The 15458-nt window shown below is 32.0% G+C and overlaps 5 protein-coding genes across 7 annotated transcripts in view; 3 read left to right on the top strand and 2 right to left on the bottom strand.

The window, feature by feature from the left end:
* LOC123005622 (TBC1 domain family member 19) overlaps window positions 1–3653 on the top strand; it is a 6045-nt gene extending 2392 nt beyond the window's left edge. The window contains exons 5-8 of the mRNA XM_044399455.1: window positions 2425–2652; window positions 2704–3001; window positions 3049–3250; window positions 3299–3653. Coding sequence (XP_044255390.1) covers window positions 2425–2652; window positions 2704–3001; window positions 3049–3250; window positions 3299–3554 — 984 coding nt within the window. The 3' untranslated portion in view covers window positions 3555–3653. The remainder of the gene's footprint in view (window positions 1–2424; window positions 2653–2703; window positions 3002–3048; window positions 3251–3298) is intronic.
* A 2779-nt stretch (window positions 3654–6432) lies between these two features.
* On the bottom strand, window positions 6433–8332 carry LOC123004687 (acylglycerol kinase, mitochondrial). Its single transcript, XM_044398059.1, has 3 exons — window positions 7659–8332; window positions 6869–7612; window positions 6433–6829 (listed from the first exon to the last, which is right to left on the bottom strand). The coding sequence occupies exons 1-3, from the start codon at window positions 7766–7768 to the stop codon at window positions 6454–6456; spliced, it is 1230 nt and encodes a 409-aa protein (XP_044253994.1). The 5' UTR covers window positions 7769–8332; the 3' UTR covers window positions 6433–6453.
* LOC123004688 (bone morphogenetic protein 7-like) lies at window positions 8264–9504 on the top strand. The gene is made up of 4 exons (XM_044398060.1): window positions 8264–8461; window positions 8505–8882; window positions 8932–9097; window positions 9143–9504. Exons 1-4 carry the CDS (start codon window positions 8273–8275, stop codon window positions 9463–9465), a joined length of 1056 nt encoding a protein of 351 aa, XP_044253995.1. The 5' UTR covers window positions 8264–8272; the 3' UTR covers window positions 9466–9504.
* On the bottom strand, window positions 9465–10250 carry LOC123004689 (probable N-acetyltransferase san). The gene is made up of 3 exons (XM_044398061.1): window positions 10108–10250; window positions 9737–10060; window positions 9465–9691 (listed from the first exon to the last, which is right to left on the bottom strand). Exons 1-3 carry the CDS (start codon window positions 10113–10115, stop codon window positions 9526–9528), a joined length of 498 nt encoding a protein of 165 aa, XP_044253996.1. The 5' UTR covers window positions 10116–10250; the 3' UTR covers window positions 9465–9525.
* Window positions 10251–12216: 1966 nt separating this feature from the next.
* LOC123004642 (E3 ubiquitin-protein ligase TRIM33) overlaps window positions 12217–15458 on the top strand; it is a 9105-nt gene continuing 5863 nt past the window's right edge. For all 3 annotated transcript variants that reach the window (XM_044397991.1, XM_044397992.1, XM_044397993.1), the window contains exons 1-5: window positions 12217–12762; window positions 12808–13009; window positions 13064–13321; window positions 13371–13481; window positions 13535–13842. In XM_044397991.1, the coding sequence (XP_044253926.1) occupies window positions 12435–12762; window positions 12808–13009; window positions 13064–13321; window positions 13371–13481; window positions 13535–13842 (1207 nt within the window). In that variant the 5' untranslated portion in view covers window positions 12217–12434. The remainder of the gene's footprint in view (window positions 12763–12807; window positions 13010–13063; window positions 13322–13370; window positions 13482–13534; window positions 13843–15458) is intronic.

The following is a 15458-nucleotide window of genomic DNA, read 5'->3' on the forward strand; positions in this document are numbered from 1 at the left end:
TTTCTGGAACGCTGAAAACAAACCGGACTAAAGAATTAAAAAAATTTAAGTTTTTAAGTGGATTCTTTTTAATTGAAAACTTAGTCGTTTTTGTGAGATTTCTCTTAAATAGTCGGAAAAATCACTAAATTTTTGCTCTTTTCAAGCACAAAATTTGAAAAATAAAATTTTTTGCCTATTTTTTTTATAAAATTTCGCTGAAAAATCACCGAACTGCTATTATTTGCAATTTCTGGAACGCTGAAAACAAACCGGACTAAAAATTAAAAATTATTTTTGCTTTTCCAAAGCGTTTAAAAATGTTTTTTTGATAAACCACAAAATTTGTAAAATAGAATTTTTTGCCTATTTTTTGCAAAATTTCGCTGAAAGATCACCAAAGCAATTTCAAACTACTTTCATTTTTAAAATTGTCAAATAAAAATTACAAAAAATTTTTGCATTTTAGAGAGTTTTTAGTTTTTTTATTACAAGATTTAGCTAAAACAATAGAAAATATCACCCAAATGCCTCAAAAATAGTGTCATTTTTGCTTTTTTAAATCTTAAATGGAGTTATTTGAATTATATTATAAACTTAGTCGTTTTTGTGAAATTTCTCTTAAATAGTCTGAAAAATCACTAAATTTTTGCTTGTGCTAACCCATACAATTTGTAAAATAAGATTTTTTTGCCCATTTTTTACAAAATTTTGCTGAAAAATCACCGAATTAGATCTAATCTGCTATTTTTGCAATTTCTGGAACGCTGAAAAAAACGGACTAAAAAATTACAAAATTGGATAAGAAAAATACAAAATTGGAAAAAAACACAATTTTGCCTTTTTCAAGCATTTTAGAATTTTTTAAATTCGAAACGCACTTTTGCAATATTTGGCTCAACACAAGCTGAAAAATCAACTAAATAAATCTAAAAATACTCTAATTTTTATAATATTCGAACGCTTGAAGACGTTTTTGAGTTAAAAAATAAGATTTTACAAAATTACACGAAAATAACATTATTTTTGCTTGTCTTTTAGCCAAAAACGCACTTATTTCTTAGAAAATTTCGCTAAAACAATCCAAATGGCGCGTTATTTTTGCTTTTATTACTCTTTCAAGTGAATTTTTTGAATTAAAAGCTTAGTTTTTAATATTCTGAAAAAACACCAAATGAAAGTGAAAATGATGTTATTTTTGCTCTTTTTAATCGTTTTTTTTTATCTAAAAATTCAGATTTTTGCAAAATTTTGCTAAACCAGACCAACAATTACAAAATTAGTTAGAAAAAGACATTACTTTGTTTTTTCAAGCATTTTATTGCATTTTTTTTTTGCAAAATTTCACTCAAGCAAGCTGCAAAACCACTAAAACTAATCTAATCTAAAAAAAAATTATAAAAGTATATAAAAAGCCACGTCATTTCTGCTTTCCAAGCGTTTAAGAATGTTTTCGAGCTTAGTTTTTTAAAAAAATTAGATATAAAAAAATCTGTTTACGAAATTTCGCTCAAAGAAGCCAAAAAATAACTTAATTGGCACAAAAATCATGTTAGAAACTTAGTTTTTTGTAAGATTCCTATTAAACTGTCTGAAAAATCACCAAATGAAGTTGAAAATGATGTTATTTTTGCCTTTTTCAAGCGTTTAATCACGTTTTTAGGCAAAATTTTGCTAGCGCAGACCAAACCACAAAATTAGGGAAAAAAATAACATTTTTTGCGTTTTTCAATTTTTTTTACGAAAATTTTGCTCAAACAAGCCCAAAAATCAAAAAAGATATAAAATACTGTAATTTTCGAAATTTTCAAAAACTGAAAGACGTTTTTAGGCTTTTTTTAAAGCTTTTAAGCACATTTTTGAACTAGAAACTAAGTTTTTTTGCGAAATGTCTCTTAAATAGTCTGAAAAATCACCAAATGAAGTTGAAAATGATGTTATTCTTGCCTTTTTCAAACGTTTCGACATGTTTTGAGCAAAATTTTGCTAAACCAGATCAAAAAAATTACAAGATTAGGGAGAAAATTACATTTTTTCTTATTTTTTTCAAGCAATTTTACACCCTTTTTTTTACCAGAAATGCAATTTTTGCAACATTTAGTTCAAATCAGCTGAAAAATCACTAAAATAGACCCAAAACACTCTAACTTTTGCAATTTTCGAAGACGTTTTTAGGCTTTTTTTAAAAAAAGTTTTTAAGCATATTTTGGTGGAACTAGAAATTACGTTTTTTTTGCGAGATTTCTCTTACAGCAGTTTGAAAAATCACCAAATGCAAAATTTTGCTAAAAATATCAGCAAATTGTATAAAAACTACTCTTATTTTTGGATTAATTAACACTTAAAGTGTTAAAAAAGTTTTTCCAAAGAATTAAAAAGAAAAATACATCATTTTTGTCTTATTTTTTTATTTCATTTTACTACAAATAAAACTATTTTTTTTAGAGGTGCCTCTACTTGGAGCTTTCAAGAGGCGAGCAAATTTTGGGTATAAACTCCTCAATGTTGTCTCCTCATTACAGCACCCTCGAAACGGAACGAATAACACTAGGTGAAAAAGTTTTGTCTAAAAATTACGCCCCCATGGCACAAGAATTCCTGAAAAAGGGTTGTCCTCAATGTTTGAGGGCCAAAATTTGGACTCTAGTTTTAGGGGCCGATGTCAAACCTTACGTAACCCTCTAACACAACCAAAAAAAATTTTTTCCTCAAAAAATTTTTCAGCATTATTCATATTTCGAATCGCTGAAAGAAAGTGTTCTTCAGTACGACTTAATGATCGATAAATTGATCATCAAAGATATCAACTTGACGGCTTCAAATGATGATCAATATTTCGTATTTGAGGACGTTTTGTATCAGGTAATGTTGTGTTTTTCACGAGATGGTGAAATCCTGAAAGATTTATCGACTCAACCCGGATTCATGCAAGTCGTGATTAAAGGCAAGCAAAACGGTGCTGAAAACACGATTATTTTCCCACCTAGTGGTGTAATACCTTTTCACGGGTTCACAATGTATGGTAAGTGTGTTATTTCACAACTGTGTGATAGTGAGCGAGATTTCAAGCTGCCCCTTTTTGCTACTTGTACGACGACCCGATTCAACTTTATTTCGTTTTTCGCACGTTTTACATACGATATTTTCATCGTTTGCATCGTGTGTGTGGAAATCCGCAAGGAGTGGTCGCGTTGTGTCTCCAATATGAGAAAATGTTGCAGTGTTTTGAGCCCAGTCTTTGGCACCATTTCCGAAAATGTCAAATTCATCCGTAAGCTAACTTTTGGGTGATTTCAGGATTTTTCAGTTTTTTTTTCAGGGTTCGAGTGGTGATTAAGTGGATAATGCGTGCGTTCAGTGGTCATTTACCACCCGAGCAATTGCTGAATTTGTGGGATTTGATTCTGGCGTACGATTCGCTGGAGATAATCCCGATGTTGGCGCTTGTGATTCTCATTTTTCGGAAGGAGAATTTGTTGAAAGTGAATACGTTGCAAAATATTGAGGCTGTTTTAGCGGATTTGTCGTCGATTTCTGTTATACCGTTGTTGCAAATGGCGCTTTTGAAAGAGTGACTTGGTGGAAAGGGTCGATCACTGCCATTTTGTAATTTTCTATTGTTTTTCTTGTATTGGTCTAATAGAGTTGATAGAAAAAATAAAGACTTTTTTTTTAACCCATTATCTCGATTTTTGTCAAATTCAGATGTTGTTTTTAAAAAAATTGGAAAAAACAGAGCCACTTCAAAAAATGTCASAAACAAATAAAAAATCATTGAATGTTTTTTTTTAATAATGAGACTAAAAAATCACCAAATTAAATCGAAAATTATATTTACTTTTATCAAACGTTTGTTCATCTTTTTGCAAAATTTTTGTATTTTTCAAGCGTTTTAGCACATTTTTTAAATCAGAAATGTTCTTTTTTATGATTTTTTAATTTATTTTTGTTATATTTTGCCAAAACAATCGAAATATCACCCAAATGGGTCAAAAATAGTGCTGTGTTCTCCTTGTCTTTTTTCAACCTTATTTAAGCACATTTTTAACCTATTAAAAGTTAATTTTCTTCGAGATTTTTCTTAAACTGTGAAAAATTATCAAATGAAGTTGAAAATTTTTGCCATTTTCAAAAACACTATTTTGCTTTTTCAAGTGTTTCAGATTTTTTTTTATTAGAAACGCACTTTTTGCAAAATTTCGCTCAAATACAAGCTGAAAAATCGCCTAAATTAATCTAAAAATACTAAATTTTCGAACGCTTAGAGACGTTTTTGAGTTAAAAAAATGAAATTTAAAAAGATTAGTACTGTTTTTCTTGTATTGGTCTAATAGAGTTGATAGAAAAAATAAAGACGTTTTTTACACTTTTAAAACCCATTATCTCGATTTTTGTCAAATTCAGATGTAGTTTTTTTATTATTTTAAAAAAAAATTGGAAAAAACAGAGGCAAAGAGTGAATACATACTTCAAAAAATCTCATAAACAAATAAAAAATCATCGAATGTTTTTTTTTTAATAATGAGGTTAAAAATCAAATTAAATCGAAAATGAAGTTATATTTGCATTTTTCAAACGCTTGTTCTGTTTTTTGCAAAATTTTTGTATTTTTCAAGCGTTTTAGCACATTTTTTAAATCAGAAATGTTCTTTTTTATTACAAAATTACGTTTTTTTTATTGATTTTGATTAAAACAATCGAAATATCACCCAAATAGGTGAAGAATAGTGTTGTGTTCTCCTTGTCTTTATTTTCAACCTTTTTTAAGCACATTTTTAACCTAAAAGTTAATTATTTTTTCGAGATTTTTCTTAAACTGTCCGAAAAAGTACCAAATGAAGTTCAAAATTTTTGCATTTTTCAAGCGTTTAAACATGTTTTTAAACTTAAAATTACAAAAAACACTATTTTGCTTTTTTCAAGTGTTTCAGATTTTTTTATTAGAAACGCACTTTTTGCATATTTCGCTCAAATACAAGCTGAAAAATCACCTAAATAAATCTAAAAATACTCTAATTTTTATCATTTTCGAACGCTTAAAGACGTTTATGAGTTAAAAAAATAAGATTTTACAAAATTACACGAAAATAACATTATTTTTGACTGTCTTTTAGCCAAAAACGCACATATTTCTTACAAAATTTCGCTAAAACAACCCAAATTCAAAAACAATTTTTTTGAATTAAAAACTYAGTTTTTAACAGTCTGAAAAAACACCAAATTAAAGTAAAAATGATGTTATTTTCGCTCTTTTTAATCGTTTTTTTGATCTAAAAATTGAGCTTTTTGCAAAATTTTGCTAAACCATACCAACAATTACAAAATTAGTTAGTAAAAGATATTATTTTGTTTTTTTTCAAGCATTTTATTACAATTTCTTTGCACTTTTTTGCAAAATTYCACTCAAGCAAGCTGCAAAATCACCAAAACTAATCTAATTTTTGCAATTTTCAAAGACTGAAGCAATTTTAGCTGTTTTTTTCAAAAATTAGATAAAAAAATATTTGTTTACGTAATTTCGCTGGAGAAGCCAAAAAAATAACTTAATTGGCACGAAAATTATGTTAGGAAAGCAGTTTTTTGTAAGATTTCTCTTAAACTGTCTGAAAAATCACCAAATAAAGTTGACAATGATGTTATTTTTAGATTTTTCAAGCGTTTAAACATGAGCAAATTACATTTTTTGTCTTTTTTCAACCGTTTTTTCAATTTTTTTTTTATCAGAAACGCTCTTTTTGCAAAATTTCGCTCAAACAATTTTTGAAATTTTTCAAAAAATTGAAAGACGTTTTTAGGCTTTATTTAAAGCTTTTAAGCACATATTTGAGCGAGAAACTAAGTTTTTTGTGAGATTTCTCTTAAACAGTCTGAAAAATCACCAAATAAGGTTGAAAATGATGTTGTTTTTGCTTTTTTTCAAGCGTTTAAACATGTTTTTGAGCTAAAAATTCAGCTTTTCACATAATAATAATGCTTTTTTATTCAAGAGAATATACAAGTATTCCAATAATAGAACAAACAAACATAATAGAAGTATAACAAAAAATAAACAAATAAGTAAACTAATAAACGTGATAAAACAAAAGCCTACATAAAGAAAAATAAAGACAAAGTATAAGAAAAGTGATAAAAAAACATGTAGATATATATTTAAAAATTAAACAGAAAATGAAATTTTTTGCTTTTGCTCATCGGTTTTTTCACTTTTTTTTAACCATAAAGGCTATCTTTTAGCAAAATTTCACACAAACACCCTGGAAAATATTCAATTTTCGAACGTTTAAAGACATTTTTGATCTAAAAACTCATTAATTTTTCGAAAAGTCTCTAAACCAGACTAAAAAGAAAAGAGAAAAAAAATTTTAATTATTTTTTGCTGCCTCAAAAATGGGCCACTTGAGAAAATCATTTTTAGGGAAAATTGAGGTTAGGATTGCTTGAATTTACGCATAGTTGCCAACTTAAATTTTTTATTTACAAATTTTCTTTTTTACAAAAAACGTTAATCAATTTCGGCAAGAGCGTAACTCTGACCGGTTTCAGTTCATAATTTTCGTTATCAATAGAAAAGAATTTTTCCTCATTTTTCGCCAATTTTGGCTGAATTTCCATCGACCTCGCTTCAATAATCTCGCTCACTGTTCTTTTTTGTCCCTTTTCCGACTTCCACCCTTCTTTGACAAAATCGAAATAATCGACACTTTGTGGCCCCACATTGACCACCAATTTGGGGACTTTTTCACCATCTACTGTTAGATTAAAATCAACTGTTGAAATATCCCTTTGATAAATTGTCCGACATTCCGGATTGGTGATATTCGAAAAGGTCGGTTTTTGGTCTTTAACAAATCTAAATATTTGTGTAAAGAAAACTGCAACGTGGACTTACCTCTGAAACCACTTTTTTGGCCTTTGTGTTGCTTGAGCACAATTGGAACACCCTGTACAAGGGGGTGTGTAATTAAGCTCAGCTGCGCAATTCCACGTCAAATTACTTCTAAATCCGTTAAATAAATAAGTGACATAATTACGAAACTTGCCATAAAGCCAATAACTGTCTTTTTTCGTTTCTGCGTCTCTGTAAGCCCCCCATTTAATCCCAGAGACAGCATAAATCGGCTTATTTTCACTTTCCAACACCTCAACTTTCAAAACATCAATCGGTTGAACGACTTCTTCAACSACCGCCATCGTGGCGTCGGCCAACGACCGCACCTTCTCCAAATAGCCCCCACAAGGGAACAAAACTCTCGCCACTGAATTGGTCTTACCCAAGGGCAAAACACCTATTGGTATCAACCCCTCRGTGTTTTCCTGCGTACGCCGCAACAGCCCCGTGATCACCTCCGAGACAGTCCCATCGCCCCCTGCCACAACCACCGCATCCGTCCCGTTCAAATCCCCGATGAGACTCCTGGCATGCCCCTCCGACTCGGTCTTGACGACGTTCACGCAAATCCCGGCCAAATGCAACAAGGGGGCGCAATATTTCTCAAAYTCATCGCCGGCTTTACGCCGATTCGCGTTGGGGTTTAGGATTACCGTGACGGTGCGGGGGTCGGCCTCCACTCTGATTGGGGCTTCGCCCAATTTCGCAGCCTTCTCGCAATAAACACGCATCAATTCTTGAGTCCTACAAGCGAATTTAAGGGGGCTAAATRTGAGGTTAGGWCACTCACTCGAAACGCTCCTTGGCGTATTGGGAGCCGTACAGGAGGGCCACTGCCGCAAACGTAGACTTCTTCCAATGATTTCGCAACGTTTTTGCGGTTTTTACAACAAAACCCATGATTATTTTCTGGTTTGAACATGAAACATAACCTCACGTTTGAGGACAAAATGGCGGGGGATTTGAAAATTGCCACCAAATTGGAGAATTTACAACTTCCTTATTTATTTACGCGTTTAATTTTTATCACACGAGTCTTAACAATGTATTCGCACAGTTTTTACAACAAAACCCAATTTTTTTGATTTGAACATTTATTAGGACAAAATGGCGCCGAATTTGAAAATTGCCACTAAATTAGAGAATTTACAACTTCATAACCTGTTTTGTCGTTTAATTTCTGCAACAGGAGGGTTACCTCTGTTAAAATTGGCTTTTTTCAATCATTTTGTATAGTTTCGGTGTTTTTTTTTGTGGTGGACATAAATGTAACCTCACATTTGGGTGAGGTGGTTCAAGGACGAAATGGCGGGTAATTTGAAAATTGCCCCTAAATTGGCGAATTTACAACTTCCTAACTCATTTAGGTGTTTAATTTTCCAATTAGCCCAGTCTTGTGTGACAATGCGGTTGATAATTGTGTCGATTTTTGTGTTTTTGGCCCAAATCGAGGCCAAAACTTATTATTTTAATTTAAATAAAACAAGTAATGAATTCATGGTCAGAAATCGTGTCAATTTGAATAAAACTGTGGCTAATTACCCGCAAATAAGCGAACTCAGGAATAACATTACGCGCAAAATTGCCACTAATGTAAGTTACAGTTTAGAGAATTTTTTTTTAATTGCCAATTTAGGACACAAAAACTCATATTCACCCACTTTTGGACCCCGAATGGAACTACAATTGGACAAATATCACCCGAAATAACCTACCATCGTATATTTAYAAGTATTACGAAGCTTATTCTCGAAATGAGGCCGGTCCTGTTCACATAATCTTCAACGCAAATCCGTTAAATTCAACCATAATTAAATTTAAAACACGTAAATTCGAGTTTGACGATGTCGAGTTACATTTCTACCACAAAGTTGACGCAAATTTGACCCAAAAACCGCTAATTTTGCGCCTCTACCAAGCACAAAACGAAATTAATGAAACGGCTTTGATAAATCCAGATTCACACAAACTCCTTAATGTTATTTACATTTATCAGGCTGAAAGTGGGTGGCAGGTGATGAGCAAAAAATTACGTTTTTCAGTAATTATTTCATAATTTTCAGGTGTTTAAATTAAGCAAATCGTTGCATAATTGGGTAAAAGACCCAAAAAACTTGTCATTATTTATCACAATTTCGAAACCAAACGACGAACAATTCACACTTTTCAATGACAGTAACAGAAACGCTTTCAGAACTTTCCTTATCCTGAAATCGGAGTCAAGAAACGGTGAGTTCTTCCCTGAATTTCAGCCAACTTAAAATTGTGTTTCAGGAGCAAATGACGCTGAAATCGCTGAAAATAACGCTTGCAGACGCCATGACTTGTACATAGACTTCCAAAAACTGAATTGGACGAAATTCATTATATCTCCAGGGGGGTACAACGCGTACAATTGCCACGGGACGTGTTACCGCACCGAACAACTCCCAAATCACAAGAAAACCACGAGTTTTTTCCCCGAATTGGGGCGCAAAACCCCCTGCTGTGCCCCCACTAGATACACGCCGCTTGCGATAATGTTCTACGACAGAAACGGCAATATTGTGATGAAATTTTACCCCGAAATGGTCGTTTCTGCGTGTGGTTGCAGATAATCATTCAATTCAAACTTTATTAAACAATTATACAATACTGTAACAAAAAAATGACTGTCTTTATTCAGCATTACCGTTGGTTTGGCCTTTTTTCCGTAAAGTTTTTTGCAAAACGTGAGCATCCGCTGGTTCTATTCTCTTGTAGTAGTGTTCTTTGGTCTCAACGATTTCAAAACCGAACTTCTTGTAGAAATCTATGGCCCCTTCGTTGTTGACTTGCACGTGGCTGGAAGAATTGAGTTAGGTGGAGTTGGGGCAAAAGGGGGCTTACAGGAATATGCTATCGAAGTTCCCGTCCTGTTCGACGTAATATAAGACGTGTTGTACCATGAGTGTGCCTATTCCGAGCCGGCGATAGGGGTACAAACACCCCAAAGTCATGATGTACAAACGACGCGATTTTTCCGATGTATCAATTCGACAACATACAGCCCCCACGACTATGTCATTGTAATAGGCTAATTTAGCCAATTCGCCCGCTTCGAGGACGTCTTTGTAAAATTTGTCGTTATAAGAGACGGGGAAAACCACGCTGTTTAGGCGCTTTAGTTGTTTAATATTATGTGGGGTTACGTTTCCTAACTCGATATTAGCCCTGAAATAAATGCATAAAACGACGAAAAATACGTAGTAGTGACTTACCTCGTCATTTTTTCGCATAAATTAAATAAAATAAGCGAGGAATTTAACCGCAAAACACAAAAATTATTTCACTTTTTCAAACGTCAAAAATGGTGGTCAATGGAAGTGGTATTAGTGACGGCAAGGGAAGTGTCACACGCGCACCCAATTTTTAAATAAAAATTAAATGCGTCTTTGGTTTCATTTTTGTCCCGAATTAAATACAATAATCCGGGAATTTGACCGCAAGACAAAAAATTATTTCACTTTGTGAAATAGTGCTGTGGTGGCAATGGAAGTGTCTCAAATGTCGTCACACAAGTTTTTTAAATAAATAATTGCATTAAAAAATGAAATGCGACCTTAATGGCATTTTTTGTCCCAAATTAAATAAAATAATCCGGTGATTTAATCGCAAGATACACAAAGTGGAACTGGAAGTGTTTCAAATATCGGCACACTTTCATTTCTCATGCTTTTAAATAAATAATTGCATTAAAAAATTAAAGGCGATCCTAATATAATTTTTTTCAAAACTAAATAAAATAATCCAGTAATTTAACCGCAAAATCCAAAAATTATCTCACTTTTTCAAACGAAATGGTGGTCATTGGAAGTGGTGATGGTGACGGCAAGAAAAGGAGGCGCTCCAAGATTTAAATAAAAATTAAATGCGACTTTAATTTTATTTTTTGTTAGAAATTAAATCAAACAATCCGGTAATTCAACCCCAAGACCCAAAAACTATTAAGTATTGCTGGTGATGGCAGTGGAAGTGTCTCAAATGTCGTCACACTTACAAGTTTTTTAAATAAATGATTGCATTAAAAAATGAAATGCGACCTTAATGGCATTTTTTGTCCCAAATTAAATGAAATAATCCGGTGATTTAATCGCAAGATACACAAAGTGGAACTGGAAGTGTCTCAAATATCGGCACACTTTCATTTCTCATGCTTTTAAATAAATAATTGCATTAAAAAATTAAAGGCAATTCTAATATTATTTTTTCCGAAACTAAATAAAATAATCCAGTAATTTAACCGCAAAATCCAAAAATTATTTCACTTTTTCAAACCAAATGGTGGTCAATGGAAGTGGTGATGGTGACGGCAAGAAAAGTAGACTCTCCAAGATTTAAATAAAAATTAAATGCAACTTTAATTTTATTTTTAGTTAGTTATTTAGTTAGAAATTAAATCAAACAATCCGGTAATTCAATCGCAAGACCCAAAAACTATCAAGTATTGCTGGTGATGGCAGTGGAAGTGTCTCAAATGTCGGCACACTTCCGCGCATCTCTCAAGTTTTTAAATAAATAATTAAAAAAATTAAAGGCGATCTTAATATTATTTTTTCCAAAACTAAATAAAATAATCCGGTGCTTTATTCGCAAGATACACAAAGTGGAACTGGAAGTGTCTCAAATATCGGCACACTTTCATCTCTCATCCTTTTAAATAAATAATTGCATTAAAAATTTAAATGCGTTTTTGGATTTATTTTTTGTCCCAAATTAAATAAAATAATCCGATAATTTAACCGCAAAATCCAAAAATTATTTTACTTTTTCAAACCAAATGGTAGTCAATGGAAGTGGTGATGGTGACGGCAAGAAAAGTAGGCTCTCCAAGATTTAAATAAAAATTAAATGCAACTTGAATTTTATTTTTAGTTAGTTATTTAGTTAGAAATTAAATCAAACAATCCGGTAATTCAATCGCAAGAACCCAAAAACTATCAAGTATTGCTGGTGATGGCAGTGGAAGTGTCTCAAATGTCGGCACACTTCCGCGCATCTCCCAAGTTTTTAAATAAATAATTGCATTAAAAAATTAAATGCGACTCTACTTTACGATAAACTGGCACACAAAGTAAAATTAAATTTAAATGCGATAATAACAGAGTTGATTCGTTTGAAGCTAGTTGGCTGTGTTCCGCCAAAATTATAGCCAACCTCAACGAAGAAAATTGCTAAAATTGAAGCAAGTTTTTGGGGCAATTGCCCTAATTTTTGTCAATTTCGTCGAACATTCGCCCCAAAGTGTGTTATTCTCGTGTTTTCATTTATGCAAATGAGTGAAATTAGCGTTTGAAGTTAGGGTGTTGAGTTTTGCAATGTTGGTGACAGTTGTGACTAAAACAAGATTGATGTGTTTTCTGGAAAAAGCGTCCTTAAAAATATTAAAATATGGAAAAAAAGCGTAAATAAGTGCGTTAGAATTGTGCCGTGAGTGAAAATGGAGTGGAAAACTCCACTCAAGCATCCCCGATCAAGGTGGTGATTAAAATTTAAAATCAGCTCCCCCAACATCATCAATTTTTAATTGCTCCTAATATTGTCCACGATGGCCGAATCAAATATTTATTACAACGAGAGCAATTACATGAATCACCAGGAGTCCACTGACAAGGATGTGATTGACTCGGTTCAAAATCTAACCGAGCAAAGTGAAATGATTTGTGATGATTCTCTCGTCGAAGAATCGAAAGACGAAGCGAAGGAGGCGAGTGAGGAGCACGTCGAGAGCCCCACAACGGGGGCCTTCACCTTCAAGTGCGTCTTCTGCGAGCAGGTCCTCAGCGGCGGCGACGAGCCCAAGCTGTTGGAGTGTTTGCACAATGCTTGTGGGACCTGCATTGGGAACAAGCTCTACGAGACGGAATTGGAGAAAAGTAAGCCCCAAATAGCGCAATCAATAAGTCAATATCTCGTTTCAGATACTGTTGAGTGTCCACAGTGCAATATAGTGTGTGAACCAAATAAAATCATCGACAACCAATTTCTTGCAAATAACGAAGACAACTCAGCGAAATTAGCAGACTTGAAATGCAGCAGTTGCAGTGATGACGCAATTGCGACGAGTTGGTGTGTCGATTGCTCTGAGTACATTTGTGATAGTTGTGTTCAAGCACATCAGAGGTGAACCAACCAATAAAATGATCGATTTTTTTGTCATAATCAATTTTTAATTAGGCTTAAAATAACTAAAGACCACACTATCAAGGCTAAAGAAGAGGGGGTCGACAACCAATCATCCTCGAGTAATACTTCACCTAATTTGTTCTGTTTGAGTCACCCCCAGGAAAAATTATCACTATTTTGTGAAACCTGCGATAAATTAACGTGTCGCGATTGTCAGTTGATTGAACACAGGGAACACAAGTATAAATTCACCAATGAGATTGCCTCAGAAACGCGAAAATTCATAGCTGATATGTTGAAGGATGTTGGGTGAGTTTCAGTCAGTTTGTTTTATTTTAATTTATTTTTGGAATTTCAGTTACAAAAGGGCTTTGTTAAATAGCGCAATGAAGGTGATTGATGACCGTCAGAATTTGATCGTTGACAAAAAACAAGCCCTAGTTAAGGAAATCACACAACTTGTTGTCAAGTAATTATTATTTTTTGATTGAATTTGGTTGAATTAAGTTAATTTTGTTGCAGGTTGACGAATACGATTAATGTTAGGGGGAAACAACTCGTTTCAAAATTAACCGAAGTTTGTGACAGTAAACAGAAGACTTTGCAGGAGAAAAAGCAAGCTTTGGAGCAGCTTTCACGTATGACAGATCATTGTATTGAGTTTACACAACATGCGTTAGATAATGGCAGTGATATGGCGTTACTTTATAGTAAAAAACAAGTCACTGATCATTTACGGAGGATCAAATGTAAACGAGCCGATATTCCAAATCCGGAAATTCCGGTGCGGATTCATCTGGCTTTGGATAAATTTCCGGATCTTGTTAAAGGTGAGGTTTTGTTATGAGCAAAGTGCGGACAGAAAAGTACCTTGCCAGTGTAGAGAGAAGTTTTTCTTTTTTGAATGTTTTTATTCACAATTAATCTCCAACACGTTGTTTATTGCAATTCTTGTTCGAAAAACATAATTTTCGAGGCAAGCTACAAAATAAGAAAAAATTATTAAAATTTAATGTGGTTTTTTTTCAGTTTGCTTGTATGGAATTTATATCGAAAAAGTGCATTTTTGACTGAAAAACATTCCAAAACGCGCAATAAAGGCAATTATAATGTTATTTTCTGCTTAATTTAGTGATTTTTTGACATAATTTGGCGATTTTTTTTTTGGTTTTTGAGCAGAACACTTGATGAAATTTTTAAAGTAAGCAAAAATCAATATCTAAGATTATTCTTTTTAGCTACAAAATAGCAAAAACGTAAAAAAAACGTTTTTTTTCTCAAAAATATGCCAAAACGCACAATAAAGACAAAAATAATGTTATTTTCGGCTTGATTTAGTGATTTTTTGACATAATTTGACGATTTTTTTGGTTTTTGAGCAAAGCACATGATGAAACTTTCAAAGAGAGCAAAAATAAATATCTAAGATAATTCTTTTTGGCTACGAAATAGCGAAATCTTAAAAAATCTGTTTTTTGTCAAAAACGGGTTTAAAGTTTCGAAAAAAGCAAAAATAGTGTTATTTTTTATTAATTTAGTAATTTTTTAACATAATTTGGCGATTTTTTTGATTTTTTGAGTTTAAAAGAAAAATGTGTTTAAAGTTTCGAAAAAGGCAAAAATAATGTTATTTTTTAATTAATTTAGTGATGTTTTGACATACTTTGGCGATTTTTTGGTCTAAGTAAATTCTTTTTTGCTACGAAATAAAGTCTTAAAAAACTGAGTTTTTTGTCAAAAACGTATTTAAAGTTTCGAAAAAAGCAACAATTATGTTATTTTTCAATTAATTTAGTTGTAATTTTTAAAATAATTGGCAATTTTTGTGATTTTTTGAGTTTTCTTTCAAAAATGTGTTTAAAGTTTGGAAAAAGGCAAATATTTTTTAATTAATTTAGTAATTTTTTGACATAATGTGGCGATTTTTTTGGTTTTTAGCAAACACATGATGAAACTTTCATTCAAAGAAAGCAAAAATAAATGTCTAAGAAAATTCTTTTTGGTTACGAAATAACGATATCTTTAAAAAAAACTGTTTTTTGTCAAAAACGTGTTAAAGTTTCGAAAAAATCAAAAATAATGTTACTTTTCAATTAATTTTGTAATTTTTTAACATAATTTGTCGATTTTTTTGATTTTTGATTTTTTGAGTTTTCTCGCAAAAATGTGTTTAAAGCTTCGAAAAAAGTAAAAATTATCTTATTTTTCAATTAATTTAGTAATTTTTTGATATAATTTTTCGATTTTTTGATTTTTGATTTTTTGAGTTTTCTCGCAAAAATGTGTTTAAAGTTTTGAAAAAAGCAAAAATTATGTTATTTTTCAATTAATTTAGTAATTTTTCGACATAATTGAATGAAATTTCTCAAAAATGCATCTTAAAACGCTGGAAAGAGACAAAAGTAATGTCATTTTTAAACTAATTTCCTGATTTTTTCCTATTTTA

Source organism: Tribolium madens, unplaced genomic scaffold (genome assembly GCF_015345945.1).
Source record: "Tribolium madens isolate multiple individuals breed KSU strain unplaced genomic scaffold, Tmad_KSU_1.1 Scaffold_20;HRSCAF=117;Tcas5.2_LG4, whole genome shotgun sequence".
In the NCBI taxonomy this organism is placed as follows: domain Eukaryota; kingdom Metazoa; phylum Arthropoda; class Insecta; order Coleoptera; family Tenebrionidae; genus Tribolium; species Tribolium madens.

Coding starts and splice junctions, on each gene's coding strand:
- LOC123004689 (XM_044398061.1), bottom strand. Junction 9,692..9,736: donor AACTTCGATAGCATATTCCT/GTAAGCCCCCTT, acceptor CAATTCTTCCAG/CCACGTGCAAGTCAACAACG.